Source organism: Denticeps clupeoides, chromosome 4 (genome assembly GCF_900700375.1).
Source record: "Denticeps clupeoides chromosome 4, fDenClu1.1, whole genome shotgun sequence".
Classification (NCBI taxonomy): Eukaryota; Metazoa; Chordata; class Actinopteri; order Clupeiformes; family Denticipitidae; genus Denticeps; species Denticeps clupeoides.
The window spans coordinates 10,101,705-10,129,683 of NC_041710.1; the positions used below are offsets into that span (position 1 = coordinate 10,101,705).

The following is a 27,979-nucleotide window of genomic DNA, read 5'->3' on the forward strand; positions in this document are numbered from 1 at the left end:
AGCAAGAAGGAAACTTGCGGCTCCCTGTGCACGTAGAGAAATGTCTGTGAGGGGAATAATTCTGGAGACCCGACAAAAAGAAACAAACAAACCCTACACAAAACCTTACAGCCGTAACACAAAGTTATTACATTTACAGCATTTATCAGACGCCCTTATCCAGAGCGATTTATAATCAGTAGTTACAGGGACAGTCTCCCCCGGAGACACTCAATGTTAATTGTCTTGCTCAGGGACTCAATGGTAGTAAGTGGGATTTGAACCTGGTTCTTCTGGTTCATAGGCGAGTGTGTTACCTACTAGGACGCTACCACCCTACTTATTAGTTTAGCTGTATACACACGTTTGTAAACCACTGTTTTTGGTCGTAATTATCTTTATTTTGAGATTGTCAATCTTGTTTGCTGCACGTTGTGCACTTTTTTGGGCCAGGAAGACCGGGCCAGTATGGCCATCGCCTCCGAACAATTTGGAAAGCAGTTTGGCATTTGGCCATTTATCATAATAAAAAATAAATAAAAGCACACCAGCTGTGGCAGGGTGAAAGTTTTGCGATCATTTAGGAACCATTGCCACAATTCGTTGGCCAGGCCACCTCCTGAGGAAGCGCGAGCATCACATCAACGCGCGTGCGTGAGACGTGCACGTGCACGAGCGCGGAATTGGCCGCTTTTCGGGTCGGAAACGGACGACCGCCACCCGTCACGCTGGGCGGCAATCATGGCCGCGCGTGTTAAAGGTAAGGCCCGCCGCTCTCCAGCCGGGGATGGGGTCTTTGGGGGGGGGACTTTTCGGACGAGCCACCTGGGGCAAAATTTCAAGCTGTACGTGAATAGCCTACATTTACATCCTTTACCAGACGCCATTATACAGAGCGACTTACAATCAGTATTTACAGGGACAGTCCCCCCTGGAACAACTTCAAGTGTCTTGCTCAGGGACACAATGGTAGTAAGTGGGATTTGAACCTGCGTCTTCTGGTTCATAGGCGAGTGTGTTACCCACTAGGCTACTACCACCCCGTGTTTGACCTCAGTGTTAGCCTTGGACGTCCACGCACACTCGTGTCTTTTAAAACTTAAAAAAAAGTATTAAAAGTCGTTGCATTGCAGGGGACAGCTGGACTTTGCTTAAACAAAAGGGAGCTGCCGTCCTTTATATGTTGTGTACCAGAGATCCAGAGGTGGTAGATGGTAGTGGCCTAGTGGGTAACACACTCGCCTATGAACCAGAAGACCCAGGTTCAAATACCACTTACTACAATTGTGTCCCTGAGCTTGCTCCAGGGGGACTGTCCCTGTAACTACTGTAAGTCGCTCTGGATAAGGGTAAATGTAAATGCAAATAATGGTATTCGGTCAGCCAGCTACTGCTTGGGCCTGTAAGATGAACAAGGTGTGAATCGCATTACTCTAATATTTCTTTCTTTTTTTTTTTCTTCTTCTTTTTAACTCTCCCATATAAAAACAGACGAGAGTGGCGGGCGTGAGAAGCCGGGGAGCGAGAGGACTCGCCTTCGGAGAGGAGGAGAGGATGACTTGGACAGGTACCCTCACGGCCAATAGCATCGTTCCTCGTTTCGTCCTGACAGAATTAACTTGTGACCGTGGGCCTCTCCGTTAAAATAAACGAGCAATTAGTTATGTTTGCAGAACATAATTGCTGTCTTGTACTTAGCCAAATTTCACGGCGTGTGTTGATTCAGACATAATTGTTTTGTGCTGCTTGATGCTGAAAGCCGGCGATGAAGTCTGAATGACAAGTGTTGACAGTCGAGGGAAAAAATCTTGTTAACCCTGTTGGGTCTTACAAATATTTGGGATGAATTTGAATTCAACTATTATTGAAGTATTAAAAACTGTTCATTTTTCTTTCAAATTTTTGTTCTGCAATGGGTACAATTTTAACGTTAGTCTGTTGTCTCTTCTAAGTGATTTGGACATCTGTCTACTTGAAGATGACAGTTCTGCCGTCAAAAAGGTACGAATGTCTGAAACGCAGTCATAATAACTCGTAATCCAGCTTGTGTGCCATACACCACACACTTCATGTCCTCAGATCTTTAAAAATTGCCCCTCAGTGATAGATTTAAGCTTCATTATGACAATACAATAACTGCTATTATTATGGCAACCAAACGTGTTAAAAGTACAATTGTAAAAGTATATTTTCTGTAGATATATACTAGACTCTCTTGTAAGCAATTAATTTTATCAGAATTCCTCCAAGAGGACAGGAACAATCGCTTCTTTTCAGGCCAATAATTGTAGAGAAAATGACTTATTGCAACCTTTCATAAATATATTTCTGTCTAAATGGCCGTTTTGAATGAATGTGATTGAACTGTGCGGCCCATCTACAGTGCAGTGCCACATTACGGTGTATGCTTCGGCACGCGTTTGTGTGGGGTGAAGTTGTCACGTTTGTGCCCTAGAGTGTGACAGGTGGCCGCTTCACAGGGGAATGTGCCCTGCTTTTCTCACCAGTAACTGCATATTATCCACTAACCATGTCCCGAGGCACAGGGAGAGCGAGGAGCCTGACGGCCCAGTAAAAACCACAGAGCCGTGGTAGAGTTGAGCTGATGAAAAGACACAGCAGAAGCTGCAAATTCCCTTTTTTCCTTAGCCACTGATTTAGTTGCATCAAGTCCAAATTGGCTGCGGTTGGACTGAATGCCTCTTTACAGTGTCGCTTTATGACCAGCAGTCTAATCTGTAAATTGTCAGGGTCGGTCATGCTATATCTCATTATCGTTAAAGGTATTTTGTTTCTGCGACATGAATTAATAGGCAGTTTCTTGCAAGTTGTTTATTATGTTCTGAAATAAATAAAGGCTTTATAGGCTTTTTATTAAAATTGTTGTTTTTTTTTTGCAGAATGTTCATGATTTATCAGATGACGATCTGAATGATGACCTTTTGTGGAGCGATGAGGACGACCAACCCAAAAGGTGAACTAGACTTCCCCAACTCCTCTCAGTTCTATGCAACCACAAATAGACACGGAGCGATTAGGGCTGAGGTGCACCTCTGTGTGTGTGTGTGTGTGTGTGTGTGTGTGTGTGTTTTCTCTCAATGCCCTTATCTCAGCTTCTTAACTGCTTGACAAATTGCCAAGCAGGGATTACGTGTTTCGACTAAAAACGTGGGGATAAGGGAGCCGCTGATGGAGTGTGTTGGAGTGTTGATGGCCAAGAGTCAATATTGTTCTTGTGACTGGGTGTGCATTGATTGAAATGTGATGTTGAGCTTCCATGCTCTGTGCAAGACTTTAAAAGTAAACGTTCATGTGTTCATTTAGAAATCTGCGGGTTCTGCTTATAGCAGAAGTTAATTCATTATGTCAAATTTAACCAAGTATCCAGTCATAATTGATTTTCATGAGAAATGATTCACTGAACCATCTTGTCATATCATTTTCAGGACCCATGATGCATCAGGTAGTGTCAATGCAATAGTTGACCTGAGCTCGTTGCATGACATTCACAAGAAATCCTTCAAAAGCTCAGGTGTCATGGCCAGGGTAGAAGTCTCTTCTGCTATCACCAGCAAGACTGAAGAGGCCCTGAAGGGCGACAGATGCCTCGGTCATCTCAAACACCAAGACTCCCCTGGAAGCAGTGGTGTCACATTGGCCCAAAATGGAAGATGTTCTTCAAAGGTGTTGAAAATAAAGCAAGAAGTGAACCCAGACATCGAACCCAGTGAACCTGCAGATAAGGAATTTCAGGTAATGTTAAGATTATGTCCTGTGGCTAGATTCCAAGTCTGTTTCTGTCCCGGAGGATGAGGGAATGAAAGGAAAGCGGGAGAGAGAAGCAATGACGGGTAGCTGAAATCAGATCTATTATCACACCCTGGCAGTTTATTTATCCCCACCCACCCACAAAAGTTTGCACTGACAGCTTGTTTGGCGGGGTGCAACGTCACCCTGTTGTCTCTGTGGCAGCACCAGGGCTCTGACCTTGAGTCTCGTTTTCCCCCGGTGGAAAATGAAACGCTTTTGTGTCGCTAGAGAAACGCGCTGCCAATTATAAGCTTAGGATAATGCAGGGGCTCACTATCTAGGGTTAGTCGAGATCTGATAAAGTCCTTCGTATCGACATTTTTAAAAGATATCTGGGGGGCTTATATGGAGTGGAGGTAATTGATGCTCTTTCTTTACCCCACTCCCCCAGATACGATGTGTCTAGTAGGGTAGAGTTATCGTATGTGAAGGGCAAAGCTCTTGAGTGCTAGATAGATATAGATATTTACTTAATTTACTTTGGAGAAGCTGTGACCTTTCCTTAAACCATCCAGCTGCAGTTGCATATGATGTTTCATCATTAAAATTTGTAATGTTTCTTTTAAACAGTGAGTATGTGCACTGCAGGATATGTTTGGGCTTATACAAGATGCAAAAAATCACAGAACATCAGTCAATGTCACAAATGCCCTTTAATTGGCAGTTTTAATGAATTAACATGTATTCAACTAATTCTGCAGGTTATAGAGATAAAAGAAGAGCCTGACATTGATGTGGTGCCCTGTTCTTCTGTTAAGAACACCATAAAGGTACAGTACCTTGTTCCTGGGTTAAGCTGGGCATACACTCTGCAGTTTTTGAGCCAATTTTCACCCATGCAATATGAACATCATAAATTATAACTTATCCAGTTATCCAATCAAAAGTCTCAAAGAGTTCAAAGAACTTGTGGTCCCATTATTGGTACTGTGAGTTGGACCTTCTGAAATTATTGTCAATATTCATAGCTTCTGTGTGTTTTAAATGCAGTGTAATTATTCTTTTTAATATTCTCAGTGTAGTCTTTTGACATTTTAAATCATTTGATTTCAAATATGAATATTGCCTGTCTAAACTACTTAAGTAGGACTGCATTAGGATATATTTGCACATAGAATTAAGTATGAAATTTTTTCACAACCACCATACAAATTTGGAAATTGAAATAAATATTAGTTGAGGTTTTATGATCCTAATTATCATTAATTCCTGTTTAATTATATATTTTTTATTTTTCTAAATAAGATGAATACACCTTTATATTACCTGTCACTGACATTACAAGTCGCCCTGCCTTTAGAAAAGCTGAAATGATTGGTTAATCAGGCAGCTCTTTAAAATCATCCTGGCATAGCATGGCCCTGTTAATTATCCTCGTCTGTCACCCATAATGCTCCTCTTCATCTGACTGCCGAAGTTGGAGCGCCGAGAGCAGGAGTGTGAATGACGAGTGTGTGCGCTACAGATGGCGTCTGCTCCACTGTTAGTTTTGCACACCGGTCATGTGGCAGGCTCAGTGCCCAGTGTGTTATCCCCATCTGTGGCACTGGGCAGCATTGTTTGTGTCAGGAGTCTGGACAAAAGGCGAGGGGAGGGTGGATCGGGAGAGGAGGGGGTGAGGGTTTTTTTTTTTTTTTTTTTTTTTTTTTTTTTTTTTTACTGAGGGCCCTGTTATTGTGCAGTGAGAGCCTGGAGTTTGCAGCCATATAGCCTCGCAGTTGTGGCCTATTAAAGACGAGTGTTGTGTGGAGTAAAAGATCTGGTTGACCTTTCCCACCTATGAAGCTCTTGGATTGGTATCAGGGAGATGTTCTTTTCACATGTTAAGTGTGTTGGTTTTTTCTATTTTTTGATATTTTTAGACCTAAAATATTCTAGATGTTTAAATTAAGCTGTCATTTTGATAGGAAGCCTTTCTGTGTTTATATATTGAATTGGAGCTAATAAATTAATTCAGTTTAGAGTTCTTGGACATTTAAAATAATAATTTGAGTAAAGAAAGGTGTTGGTTTTCTGGTTGATTCAGTTCAGTGTTTGTGGGAAGAGGAATCTCTTTTTCTCCCCCAGCAGGAGGAATCTGCCGATGACGGGGAGTCCGATGAGGAAGATGATAAGCAGCGCTGTCATTCACGCTTTAAAACTGAGAGGAGGGAGGGTGTGACAGTGGCACGTTTGTCAGGTGCACCAGGACAGACAAGAAACATTCCTGACATGTTAGGTAAACCAGTAATAATTCAGCGGCTGCCCTGACGTGACAACTAGATGAATTTATTCATTTTTATAAGTCATATTTCTGAAAATGTGATATCTTCCTCCGATCCTCAGATTATGACCCTTGTTTCAATTTTTTTTTTGGGGGCACATCATGTTTTTAACAGCTTTTACAGGCAGGATGCTGCTACAAACCATCTCAGTTAAACTTCCACTCCAGTTAAATGCAATTTTATTTTGTCAGGATTTGTGACCTCATGTGACAGTCCGGTGCCAGTGGTTGGAGAGGCCCCTGTTTGTCGCTGATTGGAGATGTCATTTGAAACCATTCTGTTAGCAGGATGGCTAAAATGAATCCTGACATTTGGTCTGAAGGACGTAATTGCCGATTCGCCTACTGGACTGGGATGGTTTGGCCAAATTAATAATTGGGTCTGTTTAAAGTGTGTCTAATCTCACACCCAGCTTTGAAAGTGAAAGTGAAGGGCTCTGGAAGTCATTATTAGTCTTTACTGTCATCTGCAGATGACAGCAAGATCACAACCCTTCTCAAATGAAGACGTAGAAGAGGGTTTCTTCAGCCTTTCATCTTGTCACTCACTCAGATGTAACATGATGGGCTCTAAATTTAAAATTAATGTCTCAATAACACTGTTTCTTTTACTAACGGATTATTCCTGTCTTATTTACAAAACGGTGCTTTCCACAACTTCCTACAGAGGCCGGCGTGGAGCCTTCCTTTCAACAGACAGGAGGAAGGGGAAAAAGCTCAGTTTTTTTGAGGCTGAACAGAGATATGAGGCTTTCTCAGAAGTCTTCCCTGGAGGCAATGCAGGTGAAGGGAACCTTGTTGCTCTGTGATTGGTCTGTTGCATCGCTCTCTTTTCAAGTTTGTGTCTTCTTTCATGCACTTGTGAAAATGGTACAGGATTGCTTTTCTCCTCCTGTTGATGTATCTTGATAGAAATTACATTGATATCAATTTGAGAGGTGAAATATGTGTTTAGCCTTTTTCATATTGCGCCACATTTTTCAGATACTAATTAAAATGTAATTATTACAGGTAATTATCCATTAATTTTAATTCATAATTACAATTTGTAATTACAGGGGCATTCCCCCCCCAGAGCAACTTAGGGTTAAGTGTCTTGCTCAGGGTCACAATGGTACCCACTAGGCTACTACCCACCTTTAATCTCTCCTTTTGAGCTTTTGATGGGTTCTCACTCATGTCAATCACTTTATATTAGAATATTATAAATATAATTCATATAAATAAAATATAAAATGCTGCCCACTCTGGCCCACGTTTCCACCCCAATCATGATGGTTGGCAGAGAGCAAGGAAGAAAGAAGGGTTAATGAGGAACTCCCTGTCTCTTCTGCCAGCCTGTGCCAGCTGTGGAAACAAGCTAACATCTTCATCTCCAGCCTCCGCTGCGATACTGCAGAGGACAAACCTGTTGACTTAAACACCCTCTTTCTGGGATGCAGAAATCAGTTTGAGATGCTGTCGCTGTCTGTTTTAGGAATGCAAAGCTCAGATTTTTTTCAGCCATAAAGCCAGTGCTGATAAATCAGATGTGCTGTGTGCAACGGTCTAGATTCTGCATATCAAACTCCTCATTTTATCTCCCATACATCCTACTGAAAGGTGTGAGGGAGTTTGAATGAAGTCTTTTTATATGGAATTAAATGGAATAGAGATTTATTATTTTACTGTGCTACTTTAATTCACTTGAATCAGGTTTAATAACAAGTAATAATGCACTGAATACAGAAATAAATTAAATCCTGTTTGTGTAGAAGAGTTACTTAAACATATTCCCAATGATAAAAAAAAACATTGTGTTTTTTTTTTTTTTTTTTTTTAGAACTAATTTGACCCCAACGACAGGTCATTTGTGGGTCTCGTCTCCTACCCGTCTCCTTTTCATTTCCCTTTCCACTCAGTCCCAGTCCTCCTCTCCCCCTTCTTTCGTCTTTCCTCTCCCTCTTCCCCTGTCAGGACTGTTTCTCTGCGCAGGTCTTGTGTTGAATCTCAGCTCTAATGCACTCAGACAGGCAGGAGAAGGAGGTGAAGCTCAAACCTGCACCCCCCCCGCACTCCCTTCCCAGCTTTTTTCCCTGCTTGTCTTTTTCTATCCCCCCTCCACACCCTTTCCCTACTCACACACTTCACCACTCTGCTTAAGAAAGCAGTGAGTCGCCATCTTTACTTTTGGATTGCCTGTGCAAACAATTTTTATTAAGTGTTATTATATAACTCATTTAATTCTGCTCTGCATTTGAATTGGCTGAGATGAGTATAGGGAGTGACAGAATCTCTTAAAATAAATTTCTTTTCATTGCATTGTTATGGGTGCAGATCCATCTGTGTCGTTTAGTAACAGAATGATTTCTATTTTGAATAGAAAATTGCACATCTTTTTTTTTTATTAATTTTTACAGTTTTTCCTCATTTCCTGCAGTCTACGGGTCCTTCACACCGGCTCTTGGTCTCCACACCCAGAGCAGGAGCCCTGACTTGTTCCCACACTGTTACCCCATTTCTCCCAGCATTCTACCATCCACCTCACCCAGCACAGAGCTCCATGCCCTTTCCAGAGCTCCCAGGCTCCTTAGCACAGACAGGTGTGCTGTTTCAATCAATCTGTTTTATTTTTGAATGTATGTTTCATTCTGACTTGTGTATCATGCATTTATCCAGAGAGAGCATTCTAAGAAACCGGTGGTGGCGTTTGTACACCAGTGACTTTTTGTGTGGATAATGCAGACATATTTTTACCTGCATAAACAGCATGAACAAGCCCAATCATCATGGAATTTGTGTATGCATTAATACTGTTGTCAGGACGCTGATAAAGTTCAGACGAAATAAAAATCAAATGGAAAATGTGCAGATTGTGCAGACCAACCCTGGGATTGTACATAGTCTTTACATTCCTTTCATATAATCTGTTTTTCCCAACATTTTGTGAAAATCTGAAGCAGATCCTGCTTACTGACAATCTTGTTCTTTATTAAACTCTACTTTAGGATTTTAGGTTTTAATTGGTATGATTGGTTATGGTGAAATACATCAATCAGCTACAGCATTAAAACCAAGTATTTGTTTTATATCCAAGTATATCCTCTTTGTGACACCACCTCTGACCTGATCTGAAAACTCTAGACCACAAGACCTATGAAAATGTCTTTCGGTATCTTGTACCAAGATGTCAACAACTGATCCCACAGTTTCTCGATTGGATTGGGAGCAGGGGAAATTGGGAAGCAGTGGTGGCCTAGCAATGCTCCCCGGGCGTCTGTCATGGCTGACCACTGCTCACCAAGGGTGACTGTTAAAAGCAGAGGACACATTTTGTTGTCTCACTGTGTGCTGCGCTGTGTATCACAATGGCAATCACTTCACTGTCACATTCGGCCAGAACTAACCAGTGAATGCCCCTTAAGACCAGTCAACCAATTCCAATTGCCTACAACTAAATGTGTCCTCTGCATTTAACCAATCACCCTTAGTGAGCAGCCTGGGGAGCAGTGTGGTGGGAATGTTCTTCAGTGGCACCTTGACAGTTCAGGATTTGAACCCGCAACCCTTCAGTTACCAATCCACTTACCCACTAGGCCACCACGGCCCTATTTTTGCTCTTTCCCGGTTTCCATGCTCCCCCGCTTGTCTGTAGCCATTACCATGTACCAGAAAATCTATGTTTTTTTTTTTGTTTTTTTTTTATATATATGTGGTTTTAATGGCTAATCAGTTTCTATAGTAACAAACTACAATTACTGCATTTTTTTAGATTGACCTTAATCACTTAATTGTTGGAGTCAGACAAGTTATTCTACTGGAAGAATTACTGTGTTTGAAGAATTGCTGTGTCAATGCAGAATTGAAGCACAACCTAGTTAAATTTTCTATTGTGGCAGAATTAGGACTAAACTTTTTTTTCCTTCTTTTTTTGAGGGGTTACGGTTGTCATGCACATTTGTGTTTTGTTTTGGTTGCTTTCTCCTTTTGCTTGTGTGTGTGTGTGTGTGTGTGTAATAGGCTCTCTCCTCTCATTGCAGTGCCCTTGATGTCTGCACAAGGCCAAGCCAGGCCTGCTGTGGATCCCCAGAGTCTCCCAGTGAGTAGCAGCTGCTCGCTCTGTGTGTGTTTGTGCTTGTGTGTGTGTGCGCGCGCGTGTGCATGTGTGTGTCTGCATACTCACAAAAGAAGAGGGGCAGATGATTTCTATACCCATTAACCATCCCTGTTGTGGCTAAACACTGTTGGAGAAATTGTAAACACTGATAGGTGTCCAGACGCAACTGGAAATGTTTGATATGAGCTTTACACACACATGTTTATTTCCATTTGGGGAGGGGATGGGGAGCTGTGCATGTGATGCAACACTGAAGCGAGGGGGCAATTTGCAATTAAAGGATATGATATTGACACACACCTTTATAGTTGGTGATTTGTTTTAACAACAACGTAGTCACATTTTCCCCTTTTGAAAAATGTATTTTTCTGTATTTTACATTCTGGGCTGTATGGTGAATTTTTTGAAAGTGACTAGATGATCCAGTAATTTGTGACTAGCGGTAATTACTGACCAGGAGCATTTTAAATCTCCTGAATGTGCTTTGACTTGACCCTCTCTTTTTGCTGCCCTGTGTCCTGATTGACATCTGCTGTGAAGGGGGGGGCTTTCTGAAAGGAGGGCAGAAAATTGGGTTGCTCTGGGGGTCGAGGTGTCAAAGCCCCCTGCCCGGCTGCGCGTCGCTACCTCTTTCACTCCAAAATCCGCTCCTTTCCTCTTCTCCCCTCTCCTCCCTTCCATCGTTTAGTGGGGGTATTAATTCATGCCAGTTTTTTGCCTCCACTGTGTTAGTGGCACATTATTTGCTGCCTTACTGTCTCTATATAGAACAGTGCGTTTCTGAAAGGCAGCACCAGCTCGTCCAATCATATTGCCTCTCCATGTGAACCCTGGGTAAGATGCCATTTAGAATGCAGGTGACAAAATGCCCCCCAGAAAGTTCCATTTGCCAGTGGGCATTTGATTAATCACAATTATCATACCATTATCATACAATCACACACTAATCGTACATGCAGGGACCCAGCTGCAGTATGTGTGTGTGTGTACGTACAGAATATTTTCCGTGAAGGGGAAAAAATGTTTAAATATTAATCCAGCCCATCATTGGAGACTTCATTTTAAAAAATGGCAATGAGGGCTCTGCCAAATTGAAGTGGATGGATCGCCTCCAGTGAACGATCTCATTAAAGGCATTAATTGCGAAGCTGAATGCATCGGCTCCTGTTTGTTTGTGCTGAATGACAGGCCTGATTGTGCTGGAGTCCGATAACAGGGCTTTGTGCTGTGGATTGGTGGACGGTTCACTAGCTTTCAATATTTTGTTTGTGGTGTCATAGGGGGCCAAGGTGAGGAAAATGAGCTGAAATATTTCATACCCATCACAAAAATAGATAAATCAAAAATCCTTCAACTAAAACTAATGAAGTGGCAGGCATGTTCTGTGGCTGACTCATTTTGAAATATTTGTCTTAAAAGACAAATTGTGTTCCTGTAGAATTTCAGTTAGTGTTTTAGGATTTGGGCATTGTTGTAATTGTACTTCTTTTGTATTTGTTGATTGGGGAGTCCTCCATTACATTGTTATAGCAGTGTCAATGGTACAGTGCCCATCTCCTGTCAGAGTTGCTCTGCTGAGACCAGTAACAAGCGTACTGAATGGGTGAAAGATGTGAAGCGTGGCAGTGCAGCGCTTTGGCCCACTCTTCTTGAATGTAGCACTTGATGTGTCTCATCATGCCATTAAAACCCGGCAAGACTGGGCATGATGGGACCTGGCAGGCACAACCTCTGTGACAATAGGGCAATTTTAGTAGTCAGGAAAATATGACTATATCAGTATGTCTTCAGTTGTTTTAGGCGGTCTCCTGTTTATTTACAACATCTGGAATAATAGCTTTTGGAGACCACAAAATGTGTAGGTCCCATTCACATGTTTGGACTGCTCTATCTTATGATTCTTCTTTATATGTTGCTGAATAGTGATGAGCAAATAATACCACCAGCCAGTATTATTAAAATATTTATAAACATTATTAAAATATTATATTATAAATTGTGTTATTTCAGTAAGTGTTCTTGACAAATGATTGACAAATGTGGAAAATAAAATAATTAAAACCTGTCTGTCATAAAATGTCTGTAATGGCTGAGCAGGTTACAATGTAAAATACCAGCCAATATGCTTCTGATTCTTATGCTCGGTTTCTTCTCAAGTCCCTTCCTTATTCTGTCTCTGAGTACTCCATCCACGCTGCCCAGCCACATCAGGTTGTGGACCAAGGGTCCGCTATCAAATCAGCCCAAGCGGGCGCTACATTGTGGTGTTCTTATAATTAAACTCTACCGGGGGCTGGCAGTGACCTTTCCGGTGCTGAGCTGATTAGATGAACAATGGCCTGCTATTCCCCTTCCCTGGCCGCCTGCATGCAGGCACTGATTGACTTCCTGTTTTGGGAGGCTTGGCTGGTACCCCTTCTCCATTCTCTGTGCAATCACCAGGAGAGAGGAGAGAGAAAAGCAATCAATTCTTGTTGAGAATGTAGATGGAGGGAATTGAATAATTAACAGCAGGTAGGAAACTTAAGTAGCCTGATTTATGTACAAGCAGCTCACAGGAAAAAAGGTTAATTTGTTAACCAAACGTATGTTTTAAGAGGATAAAGGGGAAACCATTCCTCATTCCTCTGAAGGATTTAGAGAATTATCAGATTAATAATCATTTGTTTAGTTTATAAGATAAGATGCAGAAGATAGAAATTATGGTTGTTTAAGTAATGAAGGTTGTGCTTAATATTTAACATATTATTAATAATGGCAAAACAGTAACAATGAGCATTTATTATTTTATATTTAATAGTACTTATTTAGTTAGTCGTATATTGCAATGTGTGACTTAAAGCCCTCTACAATTTGAAACTATTACAGAAACAAGTTTGGTAAAGAGGCTCAGATGAGTAGCGTCAAGGAGATGATCTGGTCATTTTTCTAAATAAAATGCCATGCAGAATAAAACAAAATTTCATTTCTTTTTTTATTATATTTAAATTAATTTTTGCTTTTCGCTTCTGTGTTTGAACCCTAAGATTTAGATATATTTGGAGTGTGGAGAACTGGTCTCATGCCATTAGTGTGTCCTTGTACTATTACCTCGGTTCCTCTACATGTTCCAGTGTTCTCCCGTAGCATGCATTCATGCCCAAGCATGTTTCTGTGCACTTATATGGCCCATGAATGTTAACTTGTGTTAATATACACCAGCCAATGTTTGTGAATGTTGAACATATGCTAATGTGTGGGAGCATTTTTATTGGTCCCTAACAGAGCCGCTGCGTCAGGGCTGGATCACTATCCTGCATCCCTGAGGGGACAGGACACCTCTCTCTCAGAACACTTTATATTTGGGGATGACTATATACAAAATTTTCTGGATGTGAAGTACACTGGCTGAACTGGAGATTTGTTTTTTAATGCCATTTGTTTACTTTGATTCTCCCCTTTTTTACTAAAGATCCCTGGTTTCGGTGTCCCCTGCAGGGCCGTAATTCTCTGGCCAGCTCCCCTGGAGACTCCTCCAATGTGTCTGTGGGGCTGGGATTAGGACTGAGAGTGGGATATGGGTGAGGAGGAGCCTATCATGTCTCCAGGGCTACCCACCACCACCACTGTATTCTTGGCCGCAGGGAATGTCAAATTCAGAGCAGCTCTCTTCTAGTTTGCAAAATCTACTGCCCAGGACTCTCACCTCAATATTGGGCACAGGCAGGTCCAGTTTGGCTGGAATAGTGAATCTGGTTAGCATGAACACAATAGAGTATTTAGTGCATGCATCCCAACAGGCTTCACCAACTCTACTTCCAGAAAGCTGTTCCGTAAATGGAAAGTATTCCATTCCATTCTTCCATTCTTTGCCTTGTTTAAATATCCCTTTTTGAATTGTGAGTGGCCTCTATCACCTCATCAAAGCCAAGGTGTTTGGACAACTGCAGAGGGCAGCAGTAGTCAGAGGCATGATTGCCCTCTAGTGTTTGAGGTGAATACTGCACCTTGTTTCCTTCTTAATTAAAGCAAGGGGTAAACCATGCATATGGTACAGGGGGGACAGTCACGGGAAAATCCAACCTTAAAACAAGGCAAGATAATTATCTGAAATATTTTAATGACCCCAGAATCACAGCACAAAACTGAGTAACAAGGTAGACAACTAATATTAGAAACATGATTTAATGTTGTTAACATAGCTTTCTCATTAAAAACCTATATGGGATTGAGAATCCTTTCTTTATTTTCACCATAAAGAATTATGGGTCAAGGGAAATAAATAGTTAAGCTGGATGACATGTTCAGAATGAGCGTGTGTGTGACCAGAGATGTGAATCCTAACCATTTAAACAGCATGTAAGGTTGTCACCTGTGGTCACATTAAAACTTTGCACATACACTTTTAGTATGAGTTCTATGCAATCAAAAAATGAAAATAAAGTAACGTAAATGTCAGATTTATGAAAACATGAGCACACACACACTCCATGTCTGCACATGGATTTGCCACATATCTGGCCCCTGCACACCTCCTTTTAACCATACAGGATAAATGCAAATCACCTCATGAATATTTAAACCTCTGATGTAAACCTGAAAATATGGTATCATGGAAACTGAGGGAAAATCTAAATAAAAAAATTCTGAAATTAAAAAAAAAAAAAAAGGCAGTGAGCTGCAACAAGTAATGAATGCTGTGAATGAAATGAGGGCAGTGAATTAAAAAAAGTGGTCCGATTTAAAATTGATCATAAAAAAGAATTGCAGCCCATCGAGAGACCATGTCTGCTGCCGGAGGCGGTGAGGGCAGGTCTGAAACCTCTGGAAACCCGGATGGCTTCAATACTGGGAGAAACAGGTGTGTGTAGGGTGGTGTCTGAGAAAGACATGGGTGGAAAAATCACTGTAATGATGCTCACGCTCTTGTGGAACTTTCGATCTGTGGTTCTGTCGGGTTGGGCTCTCTGACATTGGACCCAGATCAGCACATAGCCCAAAAGCACACATCTAGGTAATCTAAATCGGCTTATGAGCCAGGCATAACCATGGGCCAAAAAAATCTTTATGGGCCCTGAACACCCGTTCTCTTCTGATTCTGCCATCAGCATAATCTTCTAACAATGCCAGCGCATTCGTTATGTTACATGATGCATGAATGTGATTGTGGAATTTGCGTTTTAAGATTTTGATTTTATTTTTCATTGATTTAATGTTCGTGATAATCATGGTGACATTTTATCCATTTACATTTCAACAACTTCAGTGCATACATTAAATCTAAACTTAATCTATACTTTTAATCAGAATTAAATATTTTACTTATATATTCACAATTATAAATATGTGACTGAATAAGTGAAATTAAATGTACAGTGTATTAAACACTAGCACAAGGAATTATTATATATGTACTAATGCCACTCATGTTTTTGCTCACCCTCTTCGCACACATTTTCCCCCCAAAATGTTTGCCCGCATGGGTCAGAGTTTGCATAAACGTATGCACAAATTTTCGCAACGTTTGCGTAGGAAGAGGTGAACGCATCTTTTAGGGCTTGTTTGTGCATACGCAATGGTTGTAAATGAGACCCCTGGAGTTCAGTTGAGGAATAATATAAATCATCTTTGGACTTTGGCTAATGTTTGACTGGCAGATCCACCCACAGGGTCATTTGCTCTAGGACTGCTCACAAATGGTTAAAGATGTGCCACTACAGGTTTCATCAGGGGTTGTTTCTCTTCTCCCGTCTCTCAGTCCTACTCACCCGAGAAGACCTTCATTGGATTATTATGACTGATTTTGTGCTGCATCCAGGGACTTCAAAGAAGATTTCAGTGAAGGAGCCAAGGCAGAAGATTCTTGAGTGGGATCATCTCTGTATTCTCAAATTCAACAAATATTCTTTTGTTGTTGCAGTGGCACTATTGTTGTCTAAGACTTAAGCCTGTTAGGAGCCCTGCTACTGTAGATCCTTCAGGGAGCCATGCGAGATTTCTTTTTCTATCAAGGAGGAAGTGAATGTGGCCAGTAAGTGAACCTCAGTAGGAATCACAGGATCAGACATGGATTCTTTTCAGATTCCTCGTTGGGTTTGGCAGGGTAGGTGCTCACCAGAGTCGGGACCTCCAGTGGAATATTAAGACGCTCTGTATTTTTTTTTTCTGTAGTTTCAGAGGTCTCGCTGCCATTGAAGCTTTTAGTGTGCCAGAGGCCATTCAGTCGTAGGCCCTTCGGGGTGTCATACATTGTTCTTACACCACTGAGCATGTTAAGGGCAAAGAAAATGAAAGGAGCTCTACCAGGAAACGCAAGAGTAGCAGGATCCACAGTGGGTTGCTTCAGAGGAGAACTAGTTCTTCTGGTTGTGCTTCTGTAGTCTTCAGTGTGTCAGTGACCCTGCTGTCCATATCCTACCATCCACGTTTAGCATCATTGTCACATTTCAAGAGTTTTTCTTTTTTTAATCTGCTAAAATGGAGGATACTAGCATCTAGCAGGCCTAGTCAATGACTACAATGAAAAGTAAATGAGAAAGGTGTAATAATGAACAAATTCCAATCCATTCTTTACTTTAGCATTTTTGAGACACACTCATACTCATTGGGGACTCTCCTAATGAAATATCTTGGATTTTGTGTCCAAAATGTCCAATGTTGGCATAAGTAATGATGTGCATTTTATGATTTTCTTCCAGTGCCTAGACGCATACCACAACCAGCAGTCTTTTACAACCCATTTGTTATATTGTTGTTACATTTGTTTCAAATATACACATATTTACAAGAGATTTGACAAAATATAGACACTGTATTGCCAAAAAAAAATCCCAAGACTGCCTGTCACCTAACAAATCAATACGACAAATAAATAAATAATTGTTTAATCTTTGCATCCTTTCTTGTTCTGTTTTCCTCATTTCAGACCCTTCCCTGTGTCACAATAAAAAGTGATGGAACCAAGAGGGTTGAAAAGAACCAAGTCACAGTCTGGCCCCAAATGCTTCATTGTATGCCCGTCACCAACAACATTGCCGGTCCAACTCGGACACCCGCTGTGCAGGTGAGGCCCGTTGCCAGGGCTGGACGGATTGCAAGGCCCATGGGTGTTACCAGGGGGATGCCTGTGGGTGCCAGCCTTCCACCTTGTGCCAAGTCTGGGTCGGCTGCCAAGACCTCTATGGAGCTTGGTGTGCTGGTTGGGAATGAGGGTCTAAGGGTCAAGGAGGAGTCTCCGAAACTCGTCCAGAGCCTTACGGCCAAAGCCTGTGTGAAAGATGAGGAGGTCAGTGAAGCACTTAACTCTGCAATAACGGTGGTCAGACATTTTTAGCCACATTTATTACAGTTTTCCTGGTCTGCTGATGAAGAATGGACAGAAATCTAAAAAATGTTGGGCGTGTGAATATGTACACAATATTTTCTTTTCCCCCAGGCATTGGATGGGATTTGTTCAGGCATATCAGATTCACTAGTTGGCCAGTCATAATTCTGTAACCAGTAATAATCTATCAGCATGTTTGATTGGTAGCAGACGTGTTTTAGAGATGAGGGAGGAGTCAGGATGTTTTGAAGTTGGCATTGAGGGAAAAAGGAGAATAGATATTGAGGAACCCTATTCTCATTTAAGTATGTTATTTAATAGAGGTATGAACCTTCACTGGTCTCATGATTCAATTTGTTTTATGATTTTCATCTCAGCGATTCGATTTGATATCTCGATGTATCACAATGCATCCCATCAATTTTTCTACATTACCTCACATTATGGCTTGAGAGTTATTCCTACATGGAGCGGCGCTGCACTCAGGTCAGGCAGCCACAGTCACTACCAACATTACTCTTTAACTAGAATTTTTATGCCAGTGCCAGAAAACTACTAAGGAACCTCATTATGATATAAGTAATTATGTTCTTCTGCATGTGCAGAATCATCCACATTTGCATCGCAGTGCATCGGTTGTGAAATTAATTTCAACACCCCTATTAAGCAGTTAGTTCTGTTTTCTTTTGGTGCAGTTCTTGGGCAAAAAGATATTGGCTGTTTGCTCTATTTTTCAGATAAGGGTGTGCCCATCAACATGGAAGTTTGGTGTGTGACTTTAAATTATCAGTGTGATTCTCAGCTCCCATCTATACAAACATAATTAAAAATGATGTTCTCAGTGATAGGAATAATTAACATAGAATGTCTATTATAGTCTTTTGAAAATAAGGCTCAGAATGACAATCAATATATTTTGACTACCATAATATTTTCTGTGTTTCTTAATGTTTTCAGTTTTGGCTTATGGTTACTCAGGCAGTGATTTGATATACTGGCCATTAAATGTTTTTTGTTATACTTGCAAAATTACATGACCATAAGTTGATCACGGCTGTTTTATGATTTTAAAAGTGAATCAGTGTCTATAGTTCATAATGGGTTTATTCCTCAATGTTCTTTAGTTTAAAAATCACACATGGGTGTTGAGTGTCCCTATGAGGACAATCTTTTAGAAAGCTGAAGAGTCTTGTGCATGTCGAGATGAGTGATAATAGAGTCCTGTTCTCCCATTCTCACAGTCCAAGGTCAGGCAGACAGCACTGATCATTAGAACCAATTATCAGTGCTGACAAACCACTCTGAGGAAATCAATAGTCCTGCTCTGAGTCTTTTCACAAGTCGGCGCTGCCAATCAATCAGTCCCACCACCCCCTCACTCTCAATCCACTCTAACCCCTTTTCATTGACCATTCCCCTTTAATCAGGTGATAACGACTGTGGTATTTTGTACAAAATTTTGTTTTATTGTTGTTAATCCGAACCATGCTCTTAACCTTGAGCATGGCATATCCGTTTGTGTTGTGTTTCACAAATGTTGTGTTGGGTGGGTTCCTGGTGTTTTGTTGTTTTTTATCATTCTAATCTGTTGGATATTCTTCAGAAACAGAATTTTTTTTTTCAGAAAACTCCAATATCAGGGATTTTCTCCATTTGTGGTATCATCTACTATGTTGCTGCTGTTTTCCCTCCATCCATGCAGAACATTTTACTTCTGAATTGAGTTTTATTAATATTGAAATGTTTTTGTCTTGAAACCAAATTGAGTTGCAGGAGGTGGAGGATAGGCTATACATGATTAAGCTGGAGGAGCAGAGGAAGAAGCGTGAGGAGGTGCTGAGGCAGAAGGAGCTGGGGCGACAACAGCAAGCCATGGAGAGGAAAAGGGCCATGAGGGAACGGAACAATCAGCAGCATGACAAAGAATGGGGACATGGGCATCCCCACCAAGGGTGGAACCCTCCCCTGCCACACCCTTATAGTGAGCCATTCCAACGAGCGCAACTGGGCCAACAGCAAGGCCAGAATATCTTCCAGTACAGCAACTCGCACAACCCACATTCTGTTCAACACAGGTTGCAAAGCGGATCCCAGAAGATGCCTCAAGCTGGACAGCAGGTCCTGAACTTCCCACCACATGGTCTGAGCAATACCCGTCAATACCACAATCAATGGAGTTCCCCAGGCCAACACCAGATACAGATATGTGGATCTCGGACAGCATACCAAACCAACACACACTCTCACCATCATGCCCAGTATAAACCCCAACCTGGCCCAGTGAAGTCTGCAGCCAACCCACAGGCCACACATGTTCCAGAGGGCTACATCAAGTCTGAGAAGACTGAATCCCAGGTTGTCAAATGTCCGTGTTTAGGCCTCCACAGCGGGTCTGAAATGCCTCCGAGTTTCCTTCAGACTGTGATGTCTGAATCTGACCAGATGCTGGACCAGCAGGGGGACAAGAAAGAAATAAATGGTGCCATGCAGCCCAATGATTCCAAGAGAAAAAGGACTGGGCTGCATCAAGGGCATTTAATGGAAGAAAATCCAGTTGTACCATCAAAGGTCAGGATGGTCAGACAGGTTCCTGCGGGGGTAAGTCACATTCTGTCAACCATAATTCAGTACATGTCAAAGTGAGCAGTAAATTAGCTGTAATGCAGACACACCCATTTGGTTGGTTTTGGTCTACGCATCCATTGCAATCGCATTAAGATTGAAGGAAAATTGCACGTAGGGAGTGCTCATGAATTTCATAATCTGACTGTATGTTGGATTTTGGTGTGAACGTGACTTGAGCTGATCAAATTTGTGATGTCAGATTGTGAAGGCGCAATGAAGGAGTTATACTGCGAGCAAATAAAACTGAGGGAAAAGGCGGGAGGAAGGGACTAGACGAGACCCTGTGTACTAATCCTTCCTCAGTGTGACTTGTTGGCAGGAGGACCAAATTGTCCAGAATGATGAAGTTGATTGATAACTGATAACTACAAAACAGTATTAAAGTTTATCTTCTGGGTGCCATAAATAATGACACTTAATTAAAGGGCTGATGTGATGTTAGCGAGCGTGCCATGCACTACATCTTATATAGAGCCACAAAAATCAGGCCTATTCTTTTTTTAAGTGGGTACGAAAATGCCGGTGACTGTCATATCGCCTTGTTGTCACTTGTGAATTGATCTTGTGATCGCACAGACAAATAATCAGCTTGTCTCAGGTGCCTGAATCTCCCTGTGCCTGGAAGCAGATGAGTGAAGAAGATAATTAAAACCAAACAGAGCAGTAGGAACGCAGCTCCCCCGGGACGCTGGCGGCTCTGTGTTTACTGTTTGCCACATCTGACCTTAGTCGACCTCAACAACACGGTCACAGCCTCAGATGACACCCAGAAGCAGAAATGTCACCAGGCCTCGGCCTGTGTAGGACCTCAGCAATTTTTTTTTTGCTCTTGGAGTGGCGTCCAATCCTCTCCCAGCAGCCCCACACATTTCTTATCATATTACATATTGCAATAATCACAGTACCACTGGCACTTGAAGTGTTATCCTCTCATGTGGACCCCCTCCAGCACCCACCCTCCTCCTCCTCCTCCTCCTCCTCGGCGTCCAGAGAATAAAAGGCAGGCGCTGCAGCTTGGCTTTGAGCAGCGATGAAGATAACACTGTGTCAGTCTTAATAGAGGCAGAACGGGGATGCCTTTGCAGGGGAAAATATCCGCGACAGCCGAATCAATGATCTGCCTTTGACGCAGCGAGCGGAGGCTCGAGCTGAAAGACAGACAGCTCGGTGAGATGCTACCCTGGGACATTGTTCCGCTGTCAGTCTCGACAGCCCTTGACAATGTTATCTCCTTCCCGCTCTCCGGTATCAAGTATCTTTTCAGGTGTGTGGAAATGGATGTCTCACCCCACTCCTCCCCACCTAGCCAAGACGTGCAATTAATCTTTTATGTGCATGTGTTGTGCGCTCCTCTGGGTGTGTGTGGTGCGTGCGTGTGTCTGATACCTGTAAAGAAAGAGTCAAAGTCGGATTGGATTTGGATTGAGGAGCTTAGAGGCAGATAAGGGAAATTAATTTTTCATCAGGAATAATGGCACCGGCGCGCTAACGGGCAACACAATGCTCGGCTGACGGCGGTCAGGGAATTTGTTGAGTGTTGTCACTCTGGGATAATGGCGCTTAGCATGATACGGGTGCAGCGGAGGGCTGGGAGTTTTCTAAGGACACGGATTAATCAATTTACCCTGTGCTGAGCACAGCAGACCGGGATGCCAGCAGTTTCATCTTCATCTGTAAACCCGACCAGCAGATTCACGTGTCCTTGAGAGGATAGATTCTGTTTTTACACAAAGCAGTTTGCAACGGATTACATGGCATTACTTTTAATAAAAGGTTCATTTTTTAATATAATTCTTCTATTGGTATGTTCATGACAATTGTGACCATTTAAGTTTACAACCTGCTTTGTATTTACTTAAGACCAGTAGGAAATTGTCTTTGCCAGAATATTGAAACCAGTATTTCTTTGCCATGCTAAATAATAAATAAATAAAGTGAAGTGATTGTCACATGTGATACACAGCAGCACAGCACACAGTGCACACAGTGAAATTTGTCCTCTGCATTTAACCCATCACCTGAGTGAGCAGTGGGCAGCCATGACCAGCGCCCGGGGAGCAGTGTGTGGGGACGGTGCTTTGCTCAGTGGCACCTCAGTGGCACCTTGGCGGATCAGGATTCGAACCGGCAACCTTCTGATTACGGGGCCGCTTCCTTAACCGCTAGGCCACCACTGCCCTGTAATAACTGCTGTAATAACTGTATGTACATCTGAACGATACAACCCTATAACCAGGTTGGTAGTAGCCTAGCCTAGTAGCCTAGTGGGTAACACACTCGCCTATGAACCAGAAGACCCAGGTTCAAACCCCACTTACTACCATTATGTCCCTGTAACTACTGATTGTAAGTCACTCTGGATAAGAGTGTGACAAATGCTGTAAAATGTAAAAAAAAAAAAAAGTAAAATGTATAAGTTTGTCTAAGTGATGCACAGCACACAGTGCAACAAAATGCTTTTAACTGTCACCCTTAGTGAGCACTGGGCAGCCATGAAAGGTGCCTGGGGAGCAGTGTGTGGGGACTGTATAGCTTGGGATTTTAACTCGCAACATATCATATTACTGGTCCTTTTGCTTACCCACTAGGCCGCCACTATAGTAGTGCAGTGAAAGTTGTAATCACTTCACTGTGCTCTATTACGGACTGCGGAAATATGTCTGAGGGAGGGACTATTCGTATGATTTGTGTGACAATAGAACAGCAGGATTAAGTTGCACTTCAGTGTTAAAAGTCCTCACACTTAAAACATTCAGGTTTTGTTGTACAGTGTGGAAAAACGTAATGAGATTCTTGAATACTTTCTTTGTAGACTATAGATAATTAACATTTAGGGGCACTATTTTCAAACCGGCACTAAGCACCGTACGTGGGGCTTGTTTTCTAGAGTGACATCAAAGGAGTCCTTAGAATTCATGTAAATTAATAGATGACAAGAAAGAAGGATAATCTTTTAACAATGTATTCCAAAGTGGATTAAGTGCAATTTTTCCTCAGAATTATACACAGAATTAACACCCCATAATGACAATGTGCAAAAAGTTTACTTGAGGTTTTGGCAAATGTATTAAATGTAAAGTTTTTACTTTGTCCATTGGCAGCAATTACAGCCTCAAGTCTTTTTGAATATGATGGCTGAAGCTTGGCACACCTATCATTGGCCAGTTTCACCCATTCCTCTTTGCAGCACCTCTCAAGCTCCATCAGGTTGGAAGGGAAGCATCTGTGCACTGATATTTTAAGATCTTTCCAGAGATGTTCAAGTCTGGGCTCTGACTGGGCCACTCAAGGACATTCACAGAGTTGTCCTGAAGCCACTCCTTTGATATCTTGGCAGTGTGCTTAGGGTTGTTGTCCTGCTGAAAGATTAATCTTCGCCCCATCTGAGTTCAAGAGTGCTCTGGAGCAAGTTTTCTTTCAGGATGTCTCTGTCATCAGTCATCTCTTACACACTCTATCCTGACTAGTCTCCCAGTTCCTGCAGCTGAAAAACATCCCCACAGCATGATGCTGCCACCGCCATGCTTTACTCTAGGGATAGTATTGGCCTGGATGTATGTTGTATCTGAGGTCAAACATGTCTCCAAACATGACTCCTGGCATTCACACCAAAGAATTCAATTTTTGTCTCATCAGACCAGAGAATTTTGTTTCTCATGGTCTGAAAGGCAATGCCTTTTTTGGCAAATGACTTTTTCTAAGGAGTGCCTTCCGTCTGGCCACTCTACCATACAGGCGGGATTGGTGGATTGCTGCAGAGATGGTTGTCCTTCTAGAAAGTTCTCCTCTGTCCACAGAGGACCTTAGGAGCTCTGCCAGTGTGACCATTGGGTTGTTGGTCTGACTAAGGCCCTTCTTCCCCATTCACTCAGTTTTGGTGTCTGCCAGTACTAGGAACAGTCCTGGTGGTTTTGAACTTCTTCCACCCACAGATGATTGGAGGCCAGTGTGCTCATTGGGAACTTCAAAGCAGCTGAAATGTTTCTGTAACCATACCAAGGTTTGTGCCTTGAGACCATCCTGTCTTGTAGGTCTACAAAATTCCTTTGATTTCATGCTTGGTTTGTACTCATGAGGTGTCACCTTATATAGACAAGTGTGTGCCTTTCCAAATCCAATTTTTTTCCACAGCTGGACTCCAATTAAGCTGCAGAAACATGTCCAGGATGATCAGGAGAAACTAGATGCGCCTAATCTCAACTATGAGCATCAATACTTAAATACATATGCTTTCTTCAGCTTTTTATTTTTAATAAATTTGCTAAAACCTCAAGTAAACTTTTTTTTCACATTGTCATAATGTGGTGGTGTGTGTAGAATTATTAGGAAAAAAGCGACTTACAAGAGGAAGACACCAGCGCACTGTTTTGTGGATCAGCTTGGTATACTCATATACTGATTCTAAAAAACAACAGCAGCTAAATTCTGCTGTTCGTTTCAGTGACTTGAGGATACAGATGCCAGGTGCTGTCTCTCATCCCCAAGCTCGCAGCTCGGCCACGTCAGACGCTGGCATCGGAGAGTGCTCCTAATTAGTCTTTATGCTCTCAAGTGTCTGGCTTCAGCTCACCGCCCCCCGGCTGCTGCGAGAGGAGAGCTGGGCTTCAACCGTTGCGAGACGTGATCAGGCTCATTTGTTGGTGTTTATGGAGGGGCCGCGGTCACAGCAGGGCAGCACCAGCCTGACGTGCTATGGGAAGGTCAAAACGAAAAGCATTTCTGCTGGGTAGAGATTGTAGATGGGCATAATGAATCGGGTGGACTGCAAAAGTTTTCTTCAAAAAAAGAACCTTGTCCTTGCATTGACATTTGGATAGCAAGTGAGCAAAACAGCCATGGGAGTGTGACGAATCCCGTTGAAAAACACTGCATCTGTGCTAGTTCCGCCTTACTCACCACTCCCTCAACTTCAGCTCAGCTCAGCCTCATATCGGAGGCCGTCAACACATGTTTAATCTGTAGTGCTTGTTCTGAAAACAAGATTTCTGAAGGTTACTCGAATTATGTGAACAGCGGCTTTAATGTTATTTCATTGTTGTAGAAATGTTCATTGAAATTAGAATGCTAACCAGCTAGGTACGGAACTTTTTTCAGGTTTATGAAGAGTGAGATGTTCATTAGGAGTCATTATGCATTGCGCACATACAGCCACCTGTCTGATAAAAGTATTAATTGGCCAAATATTATACATTGCACCTTTTGATTGGCAAGGATGCACGTGCCATTTGAAAGAAGAATATTGAGGTGATTAAATTTTTGGGTATGTTGACCCCTATTTCTAAGGGGAAGTTGTAGAGTGGGTGGGAACACGAGAAGGGCTGCTGGTTGTAAGTCGCTCTGGATAAGGGCATCTACCAAATGCTGTAAATGTAATGTAAATTCTTGTTGTTTTTATTGCTTTATCTGCATAGAACATGTTCTATGCAGATTTGTGTTCTAACACAGCATTTAGAACCACTGACAGGTGAAGTGGATAAAATTGATCATTATGTTACAGTGACTCATGTGAAGGGCTGTGTGTGTGTGTGTGTGTGTGTGTGTGTGTATAGAGGCAGCTAGTGAAGAGTAGTAATGTATGAAAAGCAGGACATTTAGCAACTGCTACAGTTTGAGCATGTACCTGCCAGAAGTAGTCCATGGATCACCAGTATCTTTGGCTATGAAGGCTATGTGGTCTTTTCTGATCCCTTAGAAGAGCACGAATTGCAGAAACTTTGTAGATGCATGAAAAAGCTGACCCCTGACAACCAAAAAAGCATCTGAACAGGACTATAGGCTAGTTCTGGTAAATCACATTTTGTTTTTGATCTTGAGGATGGCTGTGTCTGTGGAGACACGATCGGTGTTTCCATGCACAGTTTGGTAAAGCTCCAAGTATACCTGGACTTGACCATTTATGGGGATTGCTCTCTCCTTGTCCCCGTATACAAGCATGAGAGGAAAATCCATTTAGAGACGTATTGTCCACTTTGACTACAAAAGCTGGTGATTTTTATTTCATCGCAGGCAAATCAATACAATAGAAAATTAAGCATGTCGAGTGGTGCCAATATGCCATATGTGCTTTACATTTTCTTATTGTGCAAATGAGATGCACGTTATTTGCTTGCTACAGTGTTATCCAAGACAACTTAATAGAGAAGTTTGATTTAATATGATTTAATTGAGGCTATCATGTTTACCTTTTTAAACATGTGGTTGTAGTCAGACTAATTGTCACGTCCCCGTGTCAAGGGGTCGGAGACTGAGACAAAACTGTGTGACAGGCTGGTGTTGGACTGCACCGTAAAAAGTTAAACACAGATAGAGGTTTAATGCTCAGGAATATTGATTCCTTGAATGACTATTTACAAGCATAAAAATTTAAAGTAAAAGAAATACAAGGCCGCCAGTCTCAGTATAAACACTGCTGCCCCACTGGTACGCGGGGCTTCTCTTTTCAACGTTCCCATGTCCGTAGGCGTGGCCACAACTCCTCCAATGCAGGAATGTTGCATTTTGCACAGTCCTGCAGACAAAACAGAAGGCCGACCGACAAACAAACCTGCCCTGCAGGATGTGGGACATAACATTAATACAATAATTATCTCTAACATACTCACCGTAACATGATTCATGCTGTGGAGTTTACTTTGGCGTACCGCAGTCCTGAAGTTTGCTGATTGAAGATTGATTTAAGTCAAGTACATTCCTTCCTTGTAACTTTATATAATGAAGGCAGTGGCAACTTTCAGCAGAACAGTGCACACCGTCACACAGGGAACAATTCTTCAGCTGTGTTTTTCATTTCAAACCAGTTGAGTGTCTGATCCACAGAGGCCACACTTCATAACTTACAGGACTTAAAGGATCCACTGCTGGCAGCGGGCACTGAAGGACACATTCAGACGTCTACTGAAGTCCGTGCTTTGACAACTTAGATCTTATCTGGTGGCATGAGGGGAACCTACAGTGTTAGGCAGGTAGTATTATTGTTGTGGCTGATGGGTGTGTAACTGAAGAAAAGACATCAGTTAAATCATTACTTTAACCTTTGCTTTATTTTGGCTGCCTAACTGTTCACTTCATATTGAAACATCACCAGACACCAGAAGGGCAAACTAAAATGGTGGAATCTCTCCGCTGCTCTGCCACTCTCAGCAGGTCTTTGTTCAGGGGCGCGGCGGCCAGGGCCAGATGGGCAGTGGCCACCCAGTGCCAGGCCAGCAGGGCCGGCCGGAGCAATGTGGAGAGGCGGTGGGGGACCAGCGCACCTTCTACGTGTCAGTTGAAGGGCTTTCAGCTTCGGCTGCTGAGCTCCCCGAGAGGAATCAGCCTGTTCAGGTGGGTTGGAAATACTGCATCTCCTGACCTGCTCTAACAAATATTTGCTCTACTATACCAATTACTAGTAGTTTGAAACCACAATAAAATAATTCAAATCTATTTTTCCTGCAACAGAATACAGCAGATGAAATGTAAGTTAATTGGTTCATATTTTTATTTATATATATTTTTTATGTGGTCCTATATAAGTCTGGCTATAGAATAAGGTAGCATGGCTTTTTTGTTTTGGTTGTAACAGGAGTGCTCAGTCAGGACTGAAGAAGAGAAGTTGTCACCTCATAGTGAAGGTTGATTACTGACTGCCCAGACCGACAGAGACGAAGAGACTTGCAGGGGGTGAAGTGTTTAGTTAAGTTCACCAGGCCAGATGTTCCTTGGCCATATCTCTTCAAATTAGAGATTTTTTTTTGTTGTTCTTTTCCATGTTTCTCCCAATGTTTATAAGTTCAAACTTTAACTGGAATTAACTTTTAAGTTTTACTGACCCCTTTGATTGTTAACTGCAAGCATTTGTTCAGCATTTACACATTTGGTACTTTAAATATATTTTATTTGTGTGCTTGTTTGTATATTTGTT

General features: G+C 42.1%; 1 protein-coding gene across 3 annotated transcripts; it reads left to right on the top strand.

Annotated features, from left to right (window-relative positions):
• Positions 1 to 695: 695 nt before the first annotated feature.
• Positions 696 to 27,741, top strand: LOC114788926 (RNA-binding protein 33-like). Of its 3 annotated transcripts, none has more exons than XM_028977877.1 (15): positions 696 to 739; positions 1,471 to 1,546; positions 1,932 to 1,980; positions 2,880 to 2,953; positions 3,426 to 3,732; positions 4,491 to 4,559; positions 5,857 to 6,007; positions 6,720 to 6,835; positions 8,472 to 8,634; positions 10,072 to 10,130; positions 17,053 to 17,190; positions 19,225 to 20,049; positions 27,217 to 27,399; positions 27,517 to 27,533; positions 27,641 to 27,741. In XM_028977877.1, exons 1-15 carry the CDS (start codon positions 721 to 723, stop codon positions 27,699 to 27,701), a joined length of 2,307 nt encoding a protein of 768 aa, XP_028833710.1. In that variant the 5' UTR covers positions 696 to 720; the 3' UTR covers positions 27,702 to 27,741. The 3 variants fall into 3 exon arrangements, with proteins under 3 accessions (XP_028833710.1, XP_028833711.1, XP_028833713.1); XM_028977878.1 differs by having other exon boundaries at positions 27,220 to 27,399; XM_028977880.1 differs by lacking the exons at positions 27,217 to 27,399; positions 27,517 to 27,533; positions 27,641 to 27,741 and having other exon boundaries at positions 19,225 to 19,432; positions 19,527 to 19,704.
• Positions 27,742 to 27,979: the final 238 nt, after the last annotated feature.

Excerpts from the sequence above, each read along its gene's own strand:
- LOC114788926 (XM_028977877.1), top strand. Across the intron at positions 3,733-4,490 it reads CTGCAGATAAGGAATTTCAG|GTTATAGAGATAAAAGAAGA; the intron begins GTAATGTTAAGA and ends CTAATTCTGCAG. Across the intron at positions 20,050-27,216 it reads TCAGACAGGTTCCTGCGGGG|CAGGTCTTTGTTCAGGGGCG; the intron begins GTAAGTCACATT and ends TGCCACTCTCAG.